This window comes from Oncorhynchus mykiss, chromosome Y (genome assembly GCF_013265735.2).
Source record: "Oncorhynchus mykiss isolate Arlee chromosome Y, USDA_OmykA_1.1, whole genome shotgun sequence".
Classification (NCBI taxonomy): Eukaryota; Metazoa; Chordata; class Actinopteri; order Salmoniformes; family Salmonidae; genus Oncorhynchus; species Oncorhynchus mykiss.
The window spans coordinates 28,869,901-28,892,973 of NC_048593.1; the positions used below are offsets into that span (position 1 = coordinate 28,869,901).

The window sequence follows — 23,073 nt, forward strand, 5'->3', positions numbered from 1 at the left end:
GCCAGGGGCATATAAATGAATATTTTCTGAGGGACTGGGGTGGATTTAGTCAAAGCATCCTCTCGGTGCATACCAACGAGACGTCCTCAATCACTTGAAAGACAGCACAGTGCACGTAAGCAGCGTCCTTGCACTGCAATCTTCACTCAGAAAATGGTATTTATTAACACATGGTGTATGTGAGGCTTTGCCTCCGTTTTAGGTAGGAAGTGAAGGGGAGCAGGGCCATGGGTTATTGTGATGTGGTGTCTGTCTCTGGAAATGTAGATCTGAACGGAAAATGTAAGTGCACAGGCGTACCAGCCATGACCAAGTTTGTAAATAATCCTTTTAGACTTCAGAGTGCTTATACCTCCAGAGTATCTCTTCACATCAGCAAAGCTGTCTCTCCCTGAGTCCTGCCGCCTCCCTGATGCCCACTGATACCATCGCCGGGCTCCAAATCAGCAACAGTGCAGGCAGGAGACATTGCTAATGGATAAAGTTGTCACAGACAAATCCCCTATATTAGGTTCTGTCACTCTGCATCCCCTCAATCCCTCACTGCACACGCTCACTGATAGGCAGGGCTTGATTAAACTATTATTCACAACAATCCATCTTTTACAGATGAATGAGCAGCCTGTTGTCTTACAACCTCGCCACCAATCCACGCCCTCCGCAGCGCAATCACAGGCTAACGAGTGTGAACAGTCAGACCCTTTTCTGTTGTCTGTTTTGTTTGGAATCTGTTTCAACTCCACCGGACAAAGTGACACTTAATCAATGGCTATGAGGGGGAAGGTGCTGTACGTCCACTCCAGCTATTCCTGTGTATTCATCGCCTCTGAAGTTCCCCGGTTCCTCTCCCTTTCTCACCCCAACTCACATGCATTATTCACGGGATGGAAGGGAAGGGCTCACTTTGAGATGTGATTTGGTGGACAGAGACCATTCTGTCAACGATACGGTGGCATTGTCAAGGTTAATGTGTTACAGGGCTGAGCCAGGGTTATGTATTCACTTGGTTAGCCTCTCTGTCTGCGGTTGGATGAATTGGCTGCCTGTCAGAGATTCCCTTTTTCAGCATTAAGATGGAAATGGAGAAAATAGGAAGCAAGGCACCACCCTCATATAATCCACAGGGAACATTTAATTTATGAGATTTAACAATCGCAAATTCTCTCATATCTCCCCAAGTTCTCCGTCCTACTCACAGTTTATTGATCTCTGAGCTAATTACCAGAATTTCAGATAGGGTAACTAACAGCGGCATTGTGTTGATATATATTGAGTAATTGATCCGTCAGCTTCAAAGTTCCTAATTGGTGAATAGTCCCAGCAGGCATCTGTGAATCAGATTAGAGTCGCAATGGATCCCCCAGAGGGTGTGTCTGCACAGCTGCACTGTGAACACAGAGAACACAGAGAACTCAACCCTGCTCCAGAGCAACTGGGGATGGATGTCCATCTCCTTACTGAACAGTAACGTGAGTCAACTCAATGGCTGATTCAACACCTTGTGTGCTGCAGAGTATGGCTATGCCATGTTAAACTGCCATGAAATTGAGCTGCATTAGTCATTGATCCCACCTTAATCTGACAAGTATGATTTCACAGACATTGAACATTATTTTACTTCATTTTCTCCTATAGACATTATTTTGTGACATTATGTTTTCAGTCTTATGTGGTATGTTTTCTCTAATTTCACAGTGGTTTGGTAGAAGCCACCCTGGTTTTGTGATACACTGTGATACATTCCTATGTTGGAATGCACAGTTATTGGTATGATCCAGCACACCTCCAGATCCACACAGCCCTGCTGAAATCCTACCAGGACTCACATATGATTCCCATCTGAAAGCCAGTCAATGTGCCCAGTTTGTTGGAGCATGCTCTGCTTGACAATTATTCTGCAGCACCTTGTCTGTTGGTATGCCAACATGCCTCATTGGCTTGAACACAAGGGAATAGCCGAAAATAAGTGAAGCATCAATACCAAGTGTCTGTAGAACAGAGCGCTTCAGTAAAGCATGTACACATTTCTCTGGGAAGTTAGTCAGTTAGACAATGTTCACTTAACAATCAGGGCCGTTCCATAAAAGGTGAAAGTTTCACTGAAAAAATTATGAAACGAATATGAAGAAAGTCCTTTCGGAGTTACATTCTGCCTTAGTAATACATTAGTAATAATTATCCCAACAGAAGAAAAAAAAAAACGTTTTTATGCATGCTTATGTACAATTGTTAATTGATACTCTGCTCAGTAGATGTTCATTTAGTCAAAGGCACTAAACCAAGGACACATCGCACTTTAATGTTTGAGGGACAAAAACAAACAAAACACTCCGCTGTAGATCAGAGTCATTTGTGAGTGCAACATTTTCTTTTCAATCCTCCCTGGGGTGTTATTTCACCATGCTTGTCTGACTACAGTATGGCTGTACCATCTGTATGTTGTCTGCTTTGACAGGCGCTGGTCCTCTCGCTTTGTTTAGTCACCTTCCAGGGCCTGAATAGGATCGTCAATTGGAGGCATATCCAAGCTCTTGGGCCCTAACCCTATTTTAACCTGTCACTTCTGGGGAGTGGGGAGCTACTGGAATGGGGTTGTGGTCAGAGGATATTGTCAGTTATTAAGTGGGAGATGTTAAGTGAGAGAGGTTACATGTTCCTCAGAGGCCCCAGAGTCAAGAGCCAGTGTGTTTGACTGCTGGCCAGACTGTGGAGGGCTGGAGGAGCAGCAGCGGCTGCCGGGCAGAGAGAGCTCTGGTTTGGCTCAACACTCAGGCAGATCCAATAGACAAACCATGGATTTCTAGATTGTGTTTGAGCCAAGGGCTTCTGGATCAGTACACTGGGTCAGTCCACTGTTTCTGAGTCGTATATTGGCCAATGGTGTACTTTAGGGTGCAAGCTGCCAATACGTCAGGTACTAAACCACCTTTAATAGATCTGCTCTGTGTTGAGGCTAGAGAACGCTCCCATTAAACATGCAGAGGAAGATTGAAGAGTGCCTTCTAGCAAGTGACATTTACTTGCGTTTGGCAGGGTGATCAGATTCTGATTGCCAAAGCAATCAAATTGAGGTTTTATTCTAAAGAGTTATTGATCTAAGCCTCAAGTCTATTTTGGATCATGCAATTTTAACATTCCCTAGCTCATTCACTTAAACATGCTGTATGAAGAGCTAAATGTATTAAAACTGCCTCCAACACCCAGAGTATGTGTATGACAGGGGTAGGCAACTAGACCCCACCGCTGTCTGGACAGATGGGGACACATATGTTTGCCATCTATCAGTGAGACATTATTTTATGTTCCTGTGACTCATTCACAACATCCCACAGACATGACCCATGTCAGTTTGGTAATGGCAAGATAAACACATTGGTTTGTGTTTTATAAAGCTGCTTGTTTAGCGTGATGTTTGTTCCAGTTTCCTGGATAGCTTTATAGAAATTAGCAGAGCTGTTTTCTATGGCATCTGATTCTGTAGCTGGTTTTAGGAGAAAAGGGGAAAGCAAACAAATGGTTTTAGTCGCTGCTCCCTGGTAGATGTGATGCGCCAGCAGAATGGGGCAGGGAATAGTATGATCTTATATTACGCTGTTTCTCTGGCTCAATGTATTTGTACTCATTTTCTGACGCTTTCCTTTTCTTTCTCACCCTCTCCCTCACTCCCTTTTTTATAGGACTTTAAACTCACACTGTAAACTCTGAGTACTTTTTAAGATTCATTGGTTGACCGTTGTATTCATCTGTCTGCAAGGCCAGAGAGGCAACACAAGCAGAGCTTCAGAAGGACTCCTAATAAAAGTCTGAGCTGAGTTTTCAGAGCAGTGAGTCCTCTTCAAAAGAGGGCGCCCTACTCATCAAGACCTCATTAGCTTCAAGTCGATAAAAGAAGAATGCACAGAAATGTTGTTCATCATTAGTCAGCTGAGACTTAGCATCTGTCCCCTGAGTCAATCAAAGCTGCATTAGCAAGCATTGTTCAACTTGTTCCCTTTCTCTCCTGGACACCTTATCTCCTCTGAGCACAGACAACTGGAAGGCACTGAAAAGACAGGGCAAACAAAATAAATCTGTCATATTGTGAAGCCACTAAATGTTAGCAGGCATGTCATATGATATGCTGCACACCAGTATCTATAGGTCGGTGGTGGGCTCAGCTGAGGAGGTGTGTGAGGGGGTTGGCTAAGGGAGGGGGTTGCCCTTGGTGGTGATGGGTGGCAGTAGGGGGTAATTACTTGACACATTGGAAAGAATTAACAAAAAAACTGAGCAGACTAGAAGGCTATTTGACCCTAAACAGAGAGCACACAGTGGCAGAATACCTGACCACTGTGACTGACCCAAAATTAAGAAAATGTTTGACTATTGTCGTGTCTTTACTATCATTAAATTGAAGACATAGTTTTTATCAAATATTCTCTGTAATTAGTATTACGCGATCAACTGATTAATCATGTAACTGTAATTAACTAGGAAGTCGGGGCACCAAGGAAAAATATTCAAATTACAAAGTTATAATTTCCTTAAATAACGTTTTAGATATTTTATCTGATCAATTAGTCTTCGAATTAATGAATTATTTACTTTACCTCACGTTAGTCTCATTTCAAACGTAAATTGTCTGCACGAACCCAGTCCTCGCTATGTGTCATCCATACATCAATTGTCTTAAATCATTTATTTATTACTAACTAAGTAATTCACAGAAATGCATAAACAAACAAACAAGGTAAATGTGGTTACAAGAAATGATAGGGGAATGTGCCCTAGTGGGCTAAACCGGCATCGCGGCTTGTTAGACAAAAGGGGAAGTGGGGGTCAACTGAGATGAGACACTACAAAGTTGATAATTATAACAATTGAAATGCTAATCGTTTGCACATGAATGCTCACTCATTCGGGAACAATTGCAATCAATATATATATATTTACACTAATTGTGTCGTCGGGATCTTTGTTGAAAAGTTTGTTTCTGTTGAAGAGTTTTGTCCGTCTCTCTCTCTCTGTCTTGGTTAGAGGGGATAATTCAGAGCGACATTCATTCATGTTGTTATAGAATGGATGTTTTGGCAGTTGTTGTTCTTCGCGTTCAATGATACCGAATTCCTAGCTGCAGACTAGTAATTAATATCAAAGACTTGTTCTTATTCTGTCGGTATTGATAGTCTAAGAGTTTAGCCACGTGGTATGGTTAAAAGATTCAGCAATGGTCTACAACCTTCGTCCTCTCCTAATGGAGAAAAACATGGTCTGGTGATAATTTCTCAAAGTTGGGTTTTATTCGGAATTGCAGAAAAGGGGCTGTCCCAGGATGCCTGACCCTAACTGGGCTCAGTGGCGGTCCTCTGATTTAGTTCAAATCAAAAGGGAATTGGATTTTCCTTCATTAAACAGTCCAAAATCATATTACACAATTTTACAAACAGTATCATACTCACTCATTCATCTTATACAACAATTAGATGTAAACCTCATATCTGAGGCAATTACTTAAACAGCGTTATGGTTATGTGGCCAAACCGTCTCCCATGAGCTTCCCCAAGTTGTAACAAACGGACCAGTTCGTAGGTGGATTCTTCACCGATCTTTTAATCTTTCTCCGGAACATGAAATTTGTTTGTACCTCAAGTTCTGTGAAGTAGAAGAAATTCCTTCGTGCTCTATGAAAATTGACTCTGCCTCTTATACTATGTGGCCATGTGGCAGGGTCTTTTCAGGAATTTACGACCTCTCTCTGACCACAGCAGCCTTGTTGAAGGAGGCAAGGGGGAGGCAGGGAGAGGGGGATTGGGCTTGCTATACCCAAAGAGGGCAACGTCATGACACTATGTACAGACTCAGTGAGCATGGCCTTGCTATTGAGAAAGGTCACCGTAGGCAGAACTGGCTCTCAAGAGAAGACACATGTGGACACTACCCACAAAATGAGGTGGAAACTGAGCTGCACTTCCCAACCTCCTGCCAAATGTATGACCATATTAGAGACATATTTCCCTCAGATTACACAGACCCACAAAGAAAACAAATCCAGTGTGCCACCATAGCAGCAAGATTTGTGACCTGTTGCCACAAGAAAAGGGCAACCAGTGAAGAACAAACACCATTGTAAATACAACCCATATTTAGTGGCAAGAAAAAGTATGTGAACCCTTTGGAAATACCTGGATTTATGCATAATGGGGTGCCAGGTAGTCTAGTGGTTAGAGTGTTGGACTAGTAACCACGAAGATTGCAAGATTGAATCCCTGAGCTGACAAGGTAAAAATCTGTTGTTCCGCCCCTGAACAAGGCAGTTAACCCACTGTTCCTAGGCCGTCATTGAAAATAAAAATACAATTCTTAACTGACCTACTTAGTAAAATAAAAAATTAATTGGTCAAATTTTTGGGGATCTGATCTTCATCTAGGTCACAACAATAGACATACACAGTCTGCTTAAACTAATAACACACCAACAGTTATATGTTTTCGTGTCTTTATTGAACACACCGTGAAAACATTCACTGTGTAGTTTGGGAAAAGTATGTGAACCTAACTGGTTCACCCTTCTTTAGCAGCAATAACCTCAACCAAGAGTTTTCTGTAGTTGCGGATCAGATCTGCACAACGGTCAGGAGGAATTTTGGACCATTCCTCTTTACAAAACTATTTTAGTTCAGCAATATTCTTGGGATGTCTGGTGTGAAGTGCTCTCTTGAGGTCATTCCAAAGCATGACCTCTGGTTGAGGTCAGGACTCTGACTGGGTCACTCCAGAAGGCGTATTTTCTTCTGTTGAAGCCATTCTGTTGTTGATTTACTTCTGTGTTTTGGGTCGTTGTCCTGTTGCATCACCCAACTTCTGTTGAGCTTCAATTAGAGGTCAGATAGCCTAACATTCTCCTGTAAAATGTCTTGGGAATCCATTTTTCTATCGATGATAGCAAGCTGTCCAGGCTCTGAGGGAGGAAAGTAGCCCCAAACCATGATGCTCCCTCCACCATACTTTACAGTTGGGATGAGGTTTTGATGTTTGGGTACTGTGCCAACACATAGTGTTGTGTGTTCCTTCCTAACAACTCAACTGTAGCTTCATCTGTCCACAGAATATTTTGCCAGTAGCGCTGTGGAACATCCAGGTGCACTTTTACAAACTTCAGAAGTGCAGCAATGTTTTTTTTTGGACAGCAGTGGCTTCTTCCGTGGTGTTCTCCCATGAACACCATTCTTGTTTAATGTTTTACTTATCGTAGACTCGTCAACAGAGATGTTAGCATGTTCTAGAGAGATTCCTGTAAGTCTTTAGCTGACACTCTAGGATTCTTCTTAACCTCATTGAGTATTCTGCTCTGTGCTCTTGCAGCCATCTTTGCAGGACGGCCACTCCCAGGGAGAGTAGGAACAGTGCTGAACTTTCTCAATTTATAGACAATTTGTCTTACCGTGGACTAATGAACATCAAGGCTTTTAGAGATACTTTTGTAACCCTTTCCAGCTTTATGCAAATCAACAATTCTTAATCTTAGGTCTAATGAGATCTTTTGTTCGAGTCATGGTTCACATCAGGCAATGCTTCTTGTGAATAGCAAACTCAAATTTTGTGAGTGTTTTTATAGGGCAAGGCAGCTCTAACCAACATCTCCGACTTCTGACTCCAATTAGCTTTTGGAGAAGTCATTAGCCTAGTTGTTCACATACTTTTTCCAATGTACACTGTTAATGTTTAAATTATGTATTCAATTTAGACAAGAAAAATACAATCATTTGCGTGTTATTAGTTTTAAGCACACTGCGACCTGGCCAAGATAATGCAAAGCAGTGCGACAAAAACAACACAGAGTTACACATGGGATAAACAAACGTACCGTCAATAATACAATAGAAAAATCTGTATACAGTGTGTGCAAATTATGTAAAGAGGTAAGGAAATAAATAGGACAATAGTGGCGAAGTAATTACAATTTAGCAATTAACATTGGAGTGATGGATGTGCAAGTAGATATACTGGTGTGAAAAAGAGCAGAAAAACTGAAAAAAATATGGGGATGAGGTAGGTAGTTGGATGGGCTATTTACGGATGGGCTGTGAACAGCTGCAGCGATCGGTAAGCAGCTCTGACAGCTGATGCTTAAATTTAGTGAGGGAGATATAAGTCTCCAACTTCAGTGATTTTTGCAATTCGTTCCAGTCATTGGCAGTAGGGAACTGGAAGGAACCTACCAGGTACAACCCCAAATCCGTAAACATGGGCACCCTCATAGATATCATCCTGACTAACTTGCCCTCTAAATACACCTCTGCTGTTTTCAACCAGGATTTCAGTGATCACTGCCTCATTGCCTCTGTACGTTATGGGTCCGCGGTCAAACGAATACCCCTCATCACTGTCAAACGCTCCCTAAAACAGTTCTGCGAGCAGGCCTTTCTAATTGACCTGGCCCGGGTATCCTTGAAGGATATTGACGTCATCCCGTCAGTTGAAAAGCCTGGTTGTTCTTCAAAAGTGCCTTCCTCACCATCTTAAATAAGCATGCCCCTTTCAAAAAAATATGTAGAACTAAGAACAGATAAAGCCCTTTGTTCTCTTCAGACTTGACTGCCCTTGTCCAGCACAAAAACTTCCTGTGGCGCACTGCACTAGCTTCGAATAGTCGCCAGCGATATGCAACTTTTCAGGGAAGTCAAGAACCAATATACACAGTCAGTTAGGCAAAGCTAAGGCAAGCTTTTTCAAACAGAAATTTGCTATCTGCAGCACTAATTCCAAAAAGTTTTGGGACACTGTAAAGTCCATGGAGAATAAGAGAACCTCCTCTCAGCTGCCCACTGCACTGAGGCTAGGAAACACTGTCACCACCGATAAATCCACGATAATAGAGAATTTCAATAAGCATTTCCACCTGGCTACCCCAACCCCCAACACTTCTGTACCCCCCGCAGCAACTGGCCCAAGCCCCCCTTGCTTCTCCTTCACCCAAATCAAGACCGCTGATGTCCTGAAAGAACTGTAAAATCTGGATCCCTACAAATCAGCTGGGCTAGATAATCAGAACCCTCTCTTCCAAAAATTATTTGCCGCCATTGTCGCAACCCCTATTACTAGTCTGTTCAACCTCTCTTTTGTATCGTCTGAGATTCCTAAAGATTGAAAAGCGCCCGCGGTCATCCCCCTCTTCGAACGGGGAGACACTCTAGACCCAAACTGTTACAGACCTACATCTATCCTACCCTGCCTTTCCAAGGTCCTCGAAAGCCAAGTTAACAAACAGATCACCTACCATTTCGAATTCCACCGTACCTTCTCCGCTATGTAATCTGGTTTCCGAGCTGGTCATGGGTGCACCTCAGCCAAGCTCAAGGTCCTAAACGATATCATAACCGCCATTGATAAAAGACAATACTGTGCAGCCGTATTCATCAACCTGGCCACGGCTTTTGACTCTGTCAATCTGGCAAAGAACCAGAAAGCATAGACTTTCCCACCCGAGTCATACCCTGACCAAACAAACATAGAGAATAAAAGGATCTCTACGGTCAGTCCGACCCCGGACTGGGGACCCTCGCTGCAGGCCCCGGACTGGGGACCCTTGCTGCAGGCCCCGGACTGGCCAATGGAACAGGCACAGGGCTCACCAGGCTGGGGAGACATACTGGAGGCCTGGTCCATGGAGCAGGCACAGGTCAAACCGGGTTGTGGGGGAGCGCTGGAGATCTGGTGCTTAAAGGTGGCACCACTCGTACTGGCTGAATGCCCACTTTGGCCCGGCACGTGCGGAGCGCAGGCACAGGACGCACTGGGCTGTGACAGCGCACCGGAGACAGTGCGCAGAGCCGGCGCAGGATACCCTGGGCCGAAAAGGCGCACCGGAGACCAGGAGCGCTGTGCTGGCACCATCCGTCCTGGATGGATGCCCACTCTAGCACGACACATGCGGAGAGCTGGCGTAGAGCGCACCGGGCTGTGAACGCGCACTGGAGACACCGTGCACTTCACCGCATAACACGGTGCCTGACCAGTACCACGCTCCCTACCGTAAGCACGGGGAGGTTGGCGGAGCTATCTAAAAAAAAATTGAGGAGTGGCTCCCGGTCTTCCTTGCCAGCCGTGACCCTGTGTAACGCTGGGCCCCTTTACTAGCTGCTTCCGCCTTCCTCGCTGCTTCCACCTGCTTCCACGGCAGGCGATCCTTTCCAGCCAGGATCTCCTCCCACGTCCAGGTTCCCTTTTCTTCCAGAATGTCTTCCCATGCCCACTCTGTCTGCTCCTCCCAGCCACGCCACATGGTCCATTTGTGGTATGTTGTTCTGTCACGATCGTCGTCAAGGAAATGACCGGACCAAGGTGCAGCGTGGTAAGCATACATTATTTTATTTTAAATGTCACCAACAAAACAATAAACAACAAAACGAATGTGAAGCTCTGCAAGGCTATACACGCCACTAACAAAGACAACAATCCACTTTGAGAAATGGAAAAAAGAATGCCTAAGTATGATAGACAGCTGTCCCTGATTGAGAATCATACCCTGCCAAAAACAAGGAACCAGAAAGCATAGACTTTCCCACCCGAGTTACACCCTGACCAAACAAACAAAAATAGAGAATAAAAGGATCTCTACAGTCAGGGCGTGACAATAATAGCAATAAGGCACCCTAGTGGTTTGTGGTATATGGCTAATATACCACAGCTAACAGCTGTATCCAGGCACTCCGCAATGCTAAATATTTTTTTTATTTAACCATGCAAGTCCTTTTAGAACAAATTCTTATTTTACAATGACGGCCTACCCCAGCCAAACCCTCCCTTAGCTCGGACGACGCTGGGCAAATTGTGCGCCGCCCTATGGGACTCCCAATCATGGCCAGTTGTGATACAGCTCAGGATCAAACCAGGGTCTGTAGTGACACCTCAAGCATTGAGATGCAGTGCCTTAGACCACTGCACCACTCGGGGGTCACTAACAACCCTTAGTCGTGGTATATTGGCCATATGCCATACCCCCTCGTGCCTTATTGCTTAATCATAGCAGTCAAACGAGTAAAAATTTCAAGGCCAAATTATATTTTCTCTTGCGACATATTTAAATTAGTTTATTATGTAGGTCATAGTTCGCAAGAATTTATTATTTTGATGAAAACCGCATTTTGCATTTTATTACGTTGATATTCCTTCTTAATTGGCTCGATAACATTATGGAAAAATTGTTTATTGTATAAATGTGGCAACTCCTTTCGGAGAGAGAGAGAGCGATCCTCTTTGGATGCAGAGGATCTATATGTAGCCCCTCTTTAAGCTCAAGGAATTGAATTAGATGTCGGTGGAGTTACACAGAGTGCAGCTCTTTTTCTATCCTTTCTCTCTATTTATCAATCAGACCTGCTTCATTTTCAGCAGAGGCCTCTTTGGCTTTGACTGGCGTCTGAGATGATTGGATATGAAACACAAATAGTAGTTAATACGTCAAGGTGCCACACGCACGCGTGGATACACACACACACACACACACACACACACACGCGTCTGTCCTGCTGTCATCATTAAAGTTTCCTTTTCCTTTTTGACATTGTCTTAACAGTGCTGTTAGTACTGGTACACTGACAAGGAGATTTCAGAGGTACAGCCAATGTACCCATCCCTTGAAACAACACAATTCCTAGTCTGTCTGCCAGTTGAGGACTTGTGCATGTCAATCCACGAAGTGTACTATGTAAATGGTAGATATAACTGTATAATTTGTTTGAATGCACATCGACATGCCCATGTAAAGTTGTACACTATATATACAAAAGTATGTGGACACCCTTTCAAATTAGTGGTTTTGGCTATTCCAGCCACACCCGTTGCTGACAGGTGTATAAAATTGAACACACAGCCATGCAATCTCCATAGACTAACATTGGCAGTAGAATGGCCTTATTGAAGAGCTCAGTGACTTTCAACGTGGCACCGTCTTAGATGCCACCTTTCCACAAGTCAGTTTGTCAAATATCTTCCCTGCTAGAGCTGTCCTAGTCAACTGTAAGTGTTGTTATTGTGAAGTGAAAACATCTTGGAGCAACAACGGCTCAGCCGTGAAGTGGTAGGCTACACAAGCTCACAGAATGGGACCGCCGAGTGCTGAAGCGTGTAGTGCGTAAAAATCGCCTGTCCTCGGTTGCACCATCACTACCAAGTTCCAAACTGCCTCTGGAAGCAACATCGGCACAAGAACAGTTTGTCAGGAGCTTAATGAAATGGGTTTCCATGGCCGAGCATCCGCACACATCACCATGAGCAATGCCGAGCGTTGGCTGGAGTAGTGTAAAGCTCGCCGCCATTAGATTCTGGATCAGTGGAAACGCGTTCTCTGGAGTGATGAATCACGCTTCACCATCTGGCAGTCCGACAGTCGATTCTGGGTTTGGCGGATGCCAGGAGAACGCTATCTGCCTGAATGCACAGTGCCAACGGTAAGTTTGGTACGGGAGGAAAAATGTTCTGGGGCTGTTCATCATGGTTCAGGTTAGGCCCCTTAGTTCCAGTGAAGGGAAATCTTAATGCTAGAGCATACAATGACATTCTAGATTATTCTGTGCTTCCAACTTTGTGGCAACAGTTTGGGGAAGGCCCTGTTTCAGCATGACAATGTCCCCGTGCACAAAGCGAGGTCCATACCGAAATCGTTTGTCGAGATCGGTGTGGAAGAACTTGACTGTCCTGCACAGAGCCCTGACCTCAACCCCATCGAACACCTTTGGTAAGAATTGGAACACCGAATGCGAGCCAGGCCTAATCGCCCAACATCAGTGCCCAACCTCACTAATGCTCTCGTGGCTGAATGGAAGCAAATCCCCGCAGCAAGGTTACAACATCTAGTGGAAAGCCTTTCCAGAAGAGTGGAGGCTGTTATAGCAGCAAAGGGGGGACCAACTCCATATTAATGAGATGTTCGATGAGCAGGTGTCCACATACTTTTGGTCATGTAGTGTATGTGTGTTCATATGAGAGTGCTTGTGTGTGGTGCATGCCTATATGTAAGTGAGTGTTAGCTGTTAGCGGCCATCGGACATGCTTGTTGATAGGGGTCACCTGGAGACAGGTCAGAGAGCAATCCCTCAGGGGGTCTGGGTTTGATTGAAAATGGCACTCATTAGCTCATCAGTACTGCATCTATGGTGCCCTCCGTCTCACCAGAACATTGTTCACTGAAGAACGGTGGCCAGGGCCACAACGAGATAATTACTTGTCATATTTAAGGTAATTAAGGAAGCGGAGGTTGACTGCATATTTAGGACATACTTTGTCAATATTATGTGGAAAGAAGGAGGAAGAAATCCCGAGGCAGAGTTTGCAGCAGCTCTGTGACAGGCTTTACTAATCCTTTTGGACTTCAATCGGTCTTTCCATGTCTGAGAGTGGTGTGCTGCCACACAGCACCTCAAATTAAACCCCAACATGTTTGTGTCTTAATCATTGCGGTAGCGATGACTGTGAAGGTTGAATTAGGAAGAGGTTCAATTACCCCTACAGCTCTCTGTGGTTTGAAACAACAGTAGTTTCTCCAATAGTCTGGCCTGAGCTCGTAGTAAAAAGGATATTCATTACTAGTGCAGAGGGAAGCTGTGGACAGCCAGACACGTGGTGTTCAGGTGGAACTGTATTTCTCATGACTAGTCTGAGGAACCACTGGTACAGGAAAGACTCAAAGATGTCTGCTGTGTTCAATTTAAATCTCTCTCTCTCTCTCTCGCTCTCTCTCTCTCTCTCTCTGCCTGCAGGGCAGTGGTTGGGCACAGAGAGCCGATGCCTGACGACAGTAGAGACAACATCACTATTTTCACCCGGATCTTGGACAGACTTCTGGATGGCTACGATAACCGGCTTCGCCCCGGACTAGGAGGTAGGCTGGTTTGTTGAGCGAAGACACTACCCACCTCTACCAGAGCCAGACATACTGCTAATAGTGCCTTTTGGGCTCTGCCACAAACAATGTGTAGGATTCTCTCTAAGCTGCTGAGTCTGCCATCCACCACTTTAATAAAACTGTCTTTGAAACATACATTATATTGCTTCAAAGAGATCATCAGCTAGCTAGCATATTACCTTTTTGCAATGTCTGTCTGACTCTACTACCCAAAACTATTAAAGCTAGTTTTAATAATCAATCTGCTAATCATAAAGACCTTCACTAGCTGAATCAGGTGTGTTAGTGCTGGTCTGGGACAAAAGCTTGAACACATGATATGGTGCCCCAGGATCAGGAGTGAGGTACAAATAATATCCATCTAGTTAGAAACAAGCCACTGACCACTGCCTCTACTGAAACAGAGAGCACTTGCAAGTCCTCTCCTCCCTTCCTCCTCCCTACCTCCCCGCATTGACAGCCCAGGCTCACCGAGCCAGGAAGCTAGCCGTGGTGTGCAGTGATGGATTTGGAGCTGTGACCCCATGAACAATTGGGTCCCTTGTCAGCTTGACCTCCATTGATCCTTCAGAGCCATACAGTGGTGTCATTAACAGCTCAGTTTCCCTGATCACAGTGAGAGTATGCTACATCTCTTCTGATCTTGAACATATTGCTTTTAGGAACAGTGAAATGATTGATCCTCCTCACAAGGAGATGGTTATCGCCAACAGAATGCCACAAAGACCCTATTAAAAACAGCAGCTTCTTGACACTTGGCTTGCAAGCCCTGTCTTCAGATCTCAGAGGTCCAGCAGAGCTCTGATTTCCTGCCCACTGGGGACGGCCCTGCCCTGTCCTGGCGGAAGCAGTGCTAATGCTACATCAGCTAATGCTAATGCTACATCAGCTAATGCTAATGCTACATCAACCAATGCTACATCAGCTAATGCTAACGCTACATCATCTAATGCTACATCATCATTAGGGTGGTGATAAGACCATGTGCTAATGATTTTACATTTATTGTGGATTTTTTTTAAATGGAGCTTATTATAAGTGATTTTGAATTCTCAGTCAGAGGTCTATGAGAGTGTGAACATGAAATCCATGTGATGTTTTAAGCTGACAGTGGTGAGCACCCTGGCTCCATTCCACCCCCACTAGGATGTATGATAAATCTGTCGCCACACTAGCTCTGCCACCTATGCACTTTCCATGAGTCTCCGACCTCCCAGACAGAGAAATTTCAGGTGCCCTCCAAATGTGTTGGACGTATTCTGTATTCCAAAGCCCTCGGCATGTGCATTTTGATTAATGGCCAATGTCATGTTGCCAGGGGAACTCTAGATTCCATAGCGGCATGTTCTGGAAGCATTCCATCGGTTTCACTCAGTCTCGGAGCAACGACTGGCAGACAGCCACTCACAGCCTTACATCAAAGCCCCTCGTTCATTTACATCCTGCAATCGATAAAATGAAAGTGAATTGGAAAGTAATTGGTAATTGGAAACCTTATAAGTAAAAGGTGATTCCCACCACGTCCGTCATCGCATTTAGGATGACTCATGTGCAGCAGACTTTTGGCAGTCTCTCTGTGTTTCATCTCCAGTCCTTAACTCTATTCTGAAACTGCACATTTCACCCAATTACACAGGAAATGTTGTTTACCCAGACTGTGCAGATAGGAAGTGCTCCCAGTTAAAGGATTATACACAATAGAGTGCATTAGTATAATGCACAGTGAATAGCATCATCTGACACCAATACAAACAAGTCCCTGTGAACAGGCCTAAATATGATTTTAATGTGGTCCTGCCAACCCTCATTATTCCTGTGATTTCTCATCTCAGTTTGTGACCGTGATAATGATGCAAACACTCTCCCTAAAAACAACCTCAATCAAAGTCTCACTACCTCCATAGGTTCAGCCTTGTTTGGTTGAGTGGTGAGACATCAAACATTCATGTTTCTGACTCTGTCATTGGATTTGGTTTTGGAAAATGAGCTGACTTTACTAAATTGACATCAACAACCAACCTGAAGTAGACAGAACAACAGTACGGCCTGGGGGTCCGATAAGGACTGATAACCATCTTAGATGGAGCACACCTCTGTCCCTTAAGGAAGGTACTTAAACTCTACCTCTGTCTTCTCCTCATGTCCAAGCAGAGAGTGTGACGGAGGTGAGGACAAATATCTACGTGACCAGCTTTGGACCAGTGTCAGACACAGACATGGTGAGTGATATATTACTGTACTGTCCGGCACCCAGATCCTCAGAATGTGACCCTTATAGGACCAGCATGACTTATCAAATAATTCACCCCAAATCTATTTTTTTTTGTGTCATTATACTATATTTGAGACAAAACTGTTGCAATTATGTAATACATAGAGAAGGAGTTTTTAAGGTAAGGTCACATTGATTGGACTATCCGTACCTGCTAACTTAATGCTGCAAGCATCTTGCCCTGGGCTGTACTGCATATCCTATAGTGAGTGACTGGCTAAACATGACATCATCGATTATAGGCCATGAATGTGGATGAGGCTAATGTTGTTTTCATTTAATGGAACATTTCTAGAATATTTTATTTCAGCTCATAATACACTGAATAAAAATATAAATGCAACAGGTAAAGTGTTGGTCCCATGTTTCATGAGCTGAAATAAAATATTCTAGAAATGTTCTACAGACACAAAAAGCTTATTTCTCTCAAATGTGGTGCTCAAATTTGTTTACATCCCTGTTAGGTGTGGTATATCAAGAAGCTGATTAAACAGCATGATCATTACACAGGTTCCCCTTTTGCTGGGGACAATAAAAGGCCACTCTAAAATGTTAAAATGTAAATTCTGTCACACAACAGAATGCCACAGATGTCTCAAGTTTTTAGGGAGCGTGCAATTGGCATGCTGACTGCAGGAGTGTCCACCAGAGCTGTTGCCAGAGTATTGCATGCTCATTTCACGACCATAAGCGTCCTCCATTTAAGAGAATTTGGCAGTACGTCCAAATGGCCTCACAACTGCAGACCAAGTGTATGGCGTTGTGTGGGCGAGTGGTTTGCTGATGTCAATGTTGTGAACAGAGTGCCCCATGTTGGGGTTACCGTATGGGCAGGCATAAACTATCGACAATGAACACAATTGCATTTTATCGATGGCAAGTTGAATGCACAGAGATACCGTGACGAGATCCTGGCCCATTGTCGTGCCATTCATCCGATGCCATCACCTCATGTTTCAGCATGATAATTCCTGGAAGCTGAAAATGTCCCAGTTCTTCTATGGCCTGCATACTCACCAGACATGTCACCCATTGAGCATGTTTGGGATGCAGTCAAACTGCTGTCTACAAATCATTTGTAATTATGTTCCGGCCCCCCCAACCCTCCGCTCAAAATAAATCGACCCCCGGCTGAATCTAGTTAATGCTCCCCTTTTCAGAGCATATTGGTTACCTAACAAGTGGAGAATGGCTTTTTATACAGATACAGTTCCTGTCAAAAGTTTGGACAAACCTGAGAGAGAGCGATGAGAGAGAGAGCGATGAGAGAAAGAGCGATGAGAGAGAGCGATGAGAGAGAGCGATGAGAGAGAGAGAGAGAGACCTCCCTCCAGTAGTGAGGCTTTTTACAGGGTGTACCGGTACAGAGACAATGTGTGGGGGCATCGGTCAAAAGTTTTAGGACACCGACTCAATCAAGGGTTTTTCTGTATTTTTACTATTTTCTACATTGTCAAATAATATTGAAGACATCAAAACTATGAAACAACACATATGGAATCATGTAGTAACCAAAAAAGTGTTAAACAAATCAAAATATATTTTATATTTGAGATTCTCCAAATAGCCACCCTTTGCTTTGATGTTGGCTGCTTTTCCTTCACTCTGCAGTCCAACTCATCCCAAACCATCTCGATTGGGTGATTCTGGAGTTATGGTGATTGTGGAGGCGAGGTCATCTGATTCAGCAGTCCATCACTCTTCTTCTTGGTCAAATAGCCCTTATACAGCCCTTATACAGCCCTGTCCAAACTTTTGACTGGTACTGTACATATGTAATATCTTAATTTGAGCCAGTTTGCTACAGCAGGAAAATAATCCTGCAGCAACAAAAAATGTAAATTATTATATGGATTATAATTAATGGACACATTTTGTAGCGGTTGATACATTTTTCATAAGGGAGAATACAAAATGGAAATTAAAAACTTCAGAAGCCTTTTTAAACCTAAATACACAAGTTTCAAATGTCCTGCATTGCTGGAAAGTTCTCCTGCTACTGAGTGATCAAATTAAGATCCTACACTTGTACATATTGAGACATCCCTTTCCCATTCAGTGACACAACAATTCAGCTGCTTAGAATTGGAATGGGTTCATTTTAGAGATCAGGAAATTGGTTATGGGGCGGGCCTGGAGGAATCGCATGCCTCTTAATCACACACACAATTGGTTTGGCATGTAAGATGAATCACCCAAGCCATGCAGCGGCTCTGCTCATTCTGCACAGGCAGGCCCTCATCTACTAATAGTGAGAAGAAATCAGAGTGCAATCGGCTACATAATATGGAGCATAAACCGTAGTTGAATTACAAAGCAACAATTAGTTAGGTTAACATTATCATAATCATCCTTTGAGTATCAAAAGGATTTTGCGAGTTTCTAGAAATTATATAATTTTTAATTAGCAAAAAGTTGGACTGTTTAACGCCTGGGAAAACAGATCTAATTAACATCATATGACATTATTTTCCTTTTTCTTAGAGGACAACCTATACCCAGGGCAGCTCACAACTTGGTTTCTCACACATCGTGGTCCAATTACCCATTTGTGTGCCACCCCCAGCCAGTCTTAGGAATCCCCCCCCCCCCCCCCCTCCCCGCTCCTACCCAGGGGAATATGCCATTGAGTGTCTGCTTCACTTTCTCTATCACGACAGACGACGAGTAAGAGCTAAAGTCAGGAAGATGTTTTGTGCAAAACTCATATCAGGCCGATTTAACAAGAACTTGCAAATCCCAGTACACGTGTAGAATGCTTACAGCAATTCTGATCCTTTGCCCAATTATTGGCAAAAGATCTGATCTGATTGGTCAAAAGACCAATTATTGGCAAAATATCTGAATTAGCCTGCCTGTGTAAATGCAGCTTATGTTGTCCACCGATTACTTTACATGCTTTCAGGCCAATCCCTTAAATGTGGGTGACATCACAAAGGAGATGATTGTGGACTACAGGAAAAGGAGGACCGAGCACGCACCCATTCTCATTGATGGGGCTGTAGCGGAGCAGGTTGAGAGCTTCAAGTTCCTTGGTGACCACATCACCAACAAACTATCATGGTGCAAACGCACCAAGACAGTTGTGAAGAGGGCACGACAAAGCCTATTCCCCCTCAGGAGACTGAAAAGATTTTGCATGGGTCTTCAGATCCTCAAACATTTCTACAGCTGCACCATCGAGAGCATCCTGACTGGTATGGCAACTGCTTGGCCTCAGATCACAAGGCACTACAGAGGGTAGTGCATATGGCCCAGTACATCGCTGGGGCCAAGCTTCCTGCCATCTATACCAGGCGGTGTCAGATGAAGGCCCTAAACATTGTCAAGACTCCAGCCACCCTAGTCATAGACTCTTCTCTCTGCTATCGCACAGCCAGCGGTACCGGAACGCCAAGTCTAGGTCCAATTTCTTCTTAACAGTTTCTACCCCCAAGCTATAAGACTCCTGAACAGCTAATCAAATGGCTAACCAGACCATTTACACCCCACCCCCCTCTTTTACGCTGCTGCTACTTACTCTATGTTTATTATCCATGCATAGTCACTAACTCTACCTACACTACTGGTCAGAAGTTGTAGAACATCTACTCATTCAAGGGTTTTTCTTAATTCTTTATTATAACTATTTTCTACATTGTAGAATAATAGTGAAGAAATCAAAACTATGAAATAAAACAAAAAAAGTGTCAAATAAATCAAAATATGTTATATTTGAGATTCTTCAAAGTAGCCACCCTTTGCCTTGATGACAGTTTTGCACACTGTTGGCATTCTCTCAACCAGCCTCATGAGGTAGTCAGCTGGAATGCATTTAAATTAATTAACAGGTGTGCCTTCTTAAAAGGTAATTTGTGGAATTTCTTTCCTTCTTAATGCGTTTGAGCCAATTAGTTGTGTTATGACAAGGTAGGGGGGTATACAGAAGATAGCCCTATTTGGTAAAAGACCAAGTCCATATTATGGCAAGAACAGCTCAAATAAGCAAAGAGAAACAACAGTCCATCATTACTTTAAGACATGAAGGTCAGTCAATACGGAACATGTCAAGAACTTTGAAAGTTTCTTTAAGTGCAGTCGCAAAAACCATCAAGCGCTATGATGAAACTGGCTCTCATGAGGACCCCTACAGGAAAGGAAGACCTAGAGTTACCTCTGCTGCAAAGGATAAGTTCATTAGAGTTACCAACCTTGCACCCCAAATAAATATTTCACATAGTTCAAGTAACAGACACATCTCAACATCAACTGTTCAGAGGAGAATCAGGCCTTCATGGTCGAATTGCTGCAAAGAAACCACTACTAAAGGACACCAATAATAGGAAGAGACTTGCTTGGGCCAAGAAACATGAGCAATGGACATTCGACTGATGGAAATTTGTCCTTGGGTCTGGAGTCCAAATTTGACATTTTTGGTTCTAACCGCCGTGTCTTTCTGAGATGCGGTGTGGGTGAATGGATGATCTCAGCATGTGTATTTCTCACTGTAAAGCATGGAGGAGGTGTTATGGTGTGGGGGTGCTTTGCTGGTGACACTGTCAGTGATTTATTTAGAATTCAAGGCACACTTAACCAGCATTGCTGACACATCATTTTGCAGAGATACACCATCCCATCTGTTTTGTGCTTAGTGAGACTATCATTAGTTTTTCAACAGGACATTGACCCAACACATCTCCAGGCTGTGTAAGGGCTATTTGACAAAGAAGGAGAGTGATGGAGTGCTGCATCAGATGACCTGGCCTCCACAATCCCCCTAACCTCAACCAAATTTTAGATGGCTTGGGATAAGTCGGACTGCAGAGTGAAGGAAAAACAGCCAACAAGTGCTCAGCATTTGTGGGAACTCCTTCAAGACAGTTGGAAAAGCAATCCAGGTGAAGCTGGTTGAGAGAAGGCCAAGATTGTGAAAAGCTGCCATCAAGGCAAAGGGTGGCTATTTGAGAATCTCAAATATAAAATATATTTTGATTTGTTTAACACTTTTTTGGTCACTACATGATTCTATATGTGTTATTTCATAGTTTTGATGTCTTCACTACTATTCTACAATGTAGAAAATAGTTTAAAAAAACACGGAAAAACCCTTGAATGAGTCGGTGTCCTAAAACTTTTGACCGGTAGTGTACATGTAAATATTACCTCAATCACCGTGACTAACCAGTGCCCCCACACATTGTCTCTGTACCGGTACACCTTGTATATAGCCTCGCTTCTGTTGTTTTACTACTACTCTTTAAATATTGGTTACTTTTATTTTTTACTTATCAATTGTTTTACTTAACACTTATTATTAAAACGGCATTGTTAGTTAAGTGCTTGTATGTAAGCATTTCACTGTTGTATTCAGCGCATGTGACAAATAACATTTGATTTGATGTTGGTGATGGCTGGAGAGGAGGTGAATGTGCTGCTCTCTCGCTGTCTTTCTCCCTCTATCCTTTATTGTATCTTTCTCTCTCGCTCGCTCCTATTTCTCCCTCCCTTTCTCCTCTCCTGTATCCCTTTCACTCCTATCCTGTTTCACTTTCTCTCCTCTCTCCTCCCTCTCTCCTCTCCTGTTTCCCTCTCTCTCCTCTCATGTTTCAATGTTTCCTTCTCGCTTTCCTCTCTCCTTCCTCTCACCTGTTTCCCCCTCTCTCTTTCTCCTCCCTCTCTCCTCCCCTGTATCCACCTCTCTCTGTCTCCTCCCTCTCTGCTCCCCTGTATCCGTCTGTGTCTCTGGAGGTTTGCGTAGCTCCGTCTCATTTGTTCCTGCGTCTGTGCTGTCATGGTGTATTCTCCTGTTCTCTGGTGGGCTGGGGTTGACAGGCCTGGTGTAATGAAATTGAGGGCAGTCTAATCTGCCCCAGGTACTGTGTAGAACACTGCTTGACGAAGATGGCAGAGCTTGTCTGGGGGGCTGTCTTGATCCCAACAAGCTTTGCTCTCATTTCACAATCTACTGTGCTGAAAAACTCTCGACACCACCTGTGGTATCAACACGCTAGGCAGTACTACACTGGCACAGAACAAAGCTTTAAAAAAATCCTTATCGTTATCATTTTCACTCCTCTGGAGTTATTTTTGCTTGGTTATGTAGCATCCATCTATACAAGCTAACAGTTTAGTGTTTTATTGAAACAGGTCCCTTCCTGATCCAGATGGAGTATAGTAGGTGGATGTTGGCCTCTACTATGCTCTGCTCTAGTCTTCCATGCATTTTGCTTGGCAGAGAGTTGGCACATTTAGGTTTATTATCAAGAAGTACAAACCTCTCTCCTTCCCTCTGTGGCCTATTTGGCTAGACCAGTAAAGTACTCTCTCTCTCTCTCTCTCTATGGTTAACTCTTATTTCTTCTGCTGTAATTGGTCCCTATTTCAGCTACCAAATTATATTTTCTGTTACGAGGGAAGAAAAATAACATTTGGATCCAGAATCCTGGGAAAGAACCCTATACAGTAAATGGTCCTCCAAACGAATAAATTAGGTGGAGTTATTTTTCCTGTTGGTGTTTGAGGGTGAATGCTAGGATTCTGTATCCATCATCGTGCCCTTGCTCAAGGGGACGCACGCCAAATAAGACCTCTTGCAGGAAAATAAGAAACAAAGGTGGGTTGTAGGGAGGTTAACTAAGAATTAAAATGGTTGAGTGTCCAGTAAACTGAAAAGAGTCCTTCAGGGAAACTCAGTGAATGCACTCTGGTAACAATATAATGTGCTCTCACAATATTACTCCATCTTCTCTCCCACCAAACTGGTCTTCATTTCGCTCTTTGTCACAATATGATCAACTCATATTCAGGGGAGGAATAAGTGTTAAGACAATTTGCATCCTTAATAGGCCGCATCCATGAGAGTCTGTATTGTGTTGCTATAGTTACAAGTCATTAAGCCAACTCTCTTAAATCCATGCTGTGTGATTGCAATGCAACTTCA

The 23,073-nt window shown here is 43.6% G+C and overlaps 1 protein-coding gene across 5 annotated transcripts in view; it reads left to right on the plus strand.

Annotated features, from left to right (window-relative positions):
* Positions 1–23,073, plus strand: part of gabra3 (gamma-aminobutyric acid type A receptor subunit alpha3) — a 140,909-nt gene that overhangs the window by 35,322 nt on the left and 82,514 nt on the right. For 4 of the 5 annotated variants that reach the window (XM_036967506.1, XM_036967509.1, XM_036967510.1 and 1 more), the window contains exons 3-4: positions 13,737–13,858; positions 16,031–16,101. In XM_036967506.1, coding sequence (XP_036823401.1) covers positions 13,737–13,858; positions 16,031–16,101 — 193 coding nt within the window. The remainder of the gene's footprint in view (positions 1–13,736; positions 13,859–16,030; positions 16,102–23,073) is intronic. The other variant, XM_036967508.1, reaches the window with a different exon arrangement.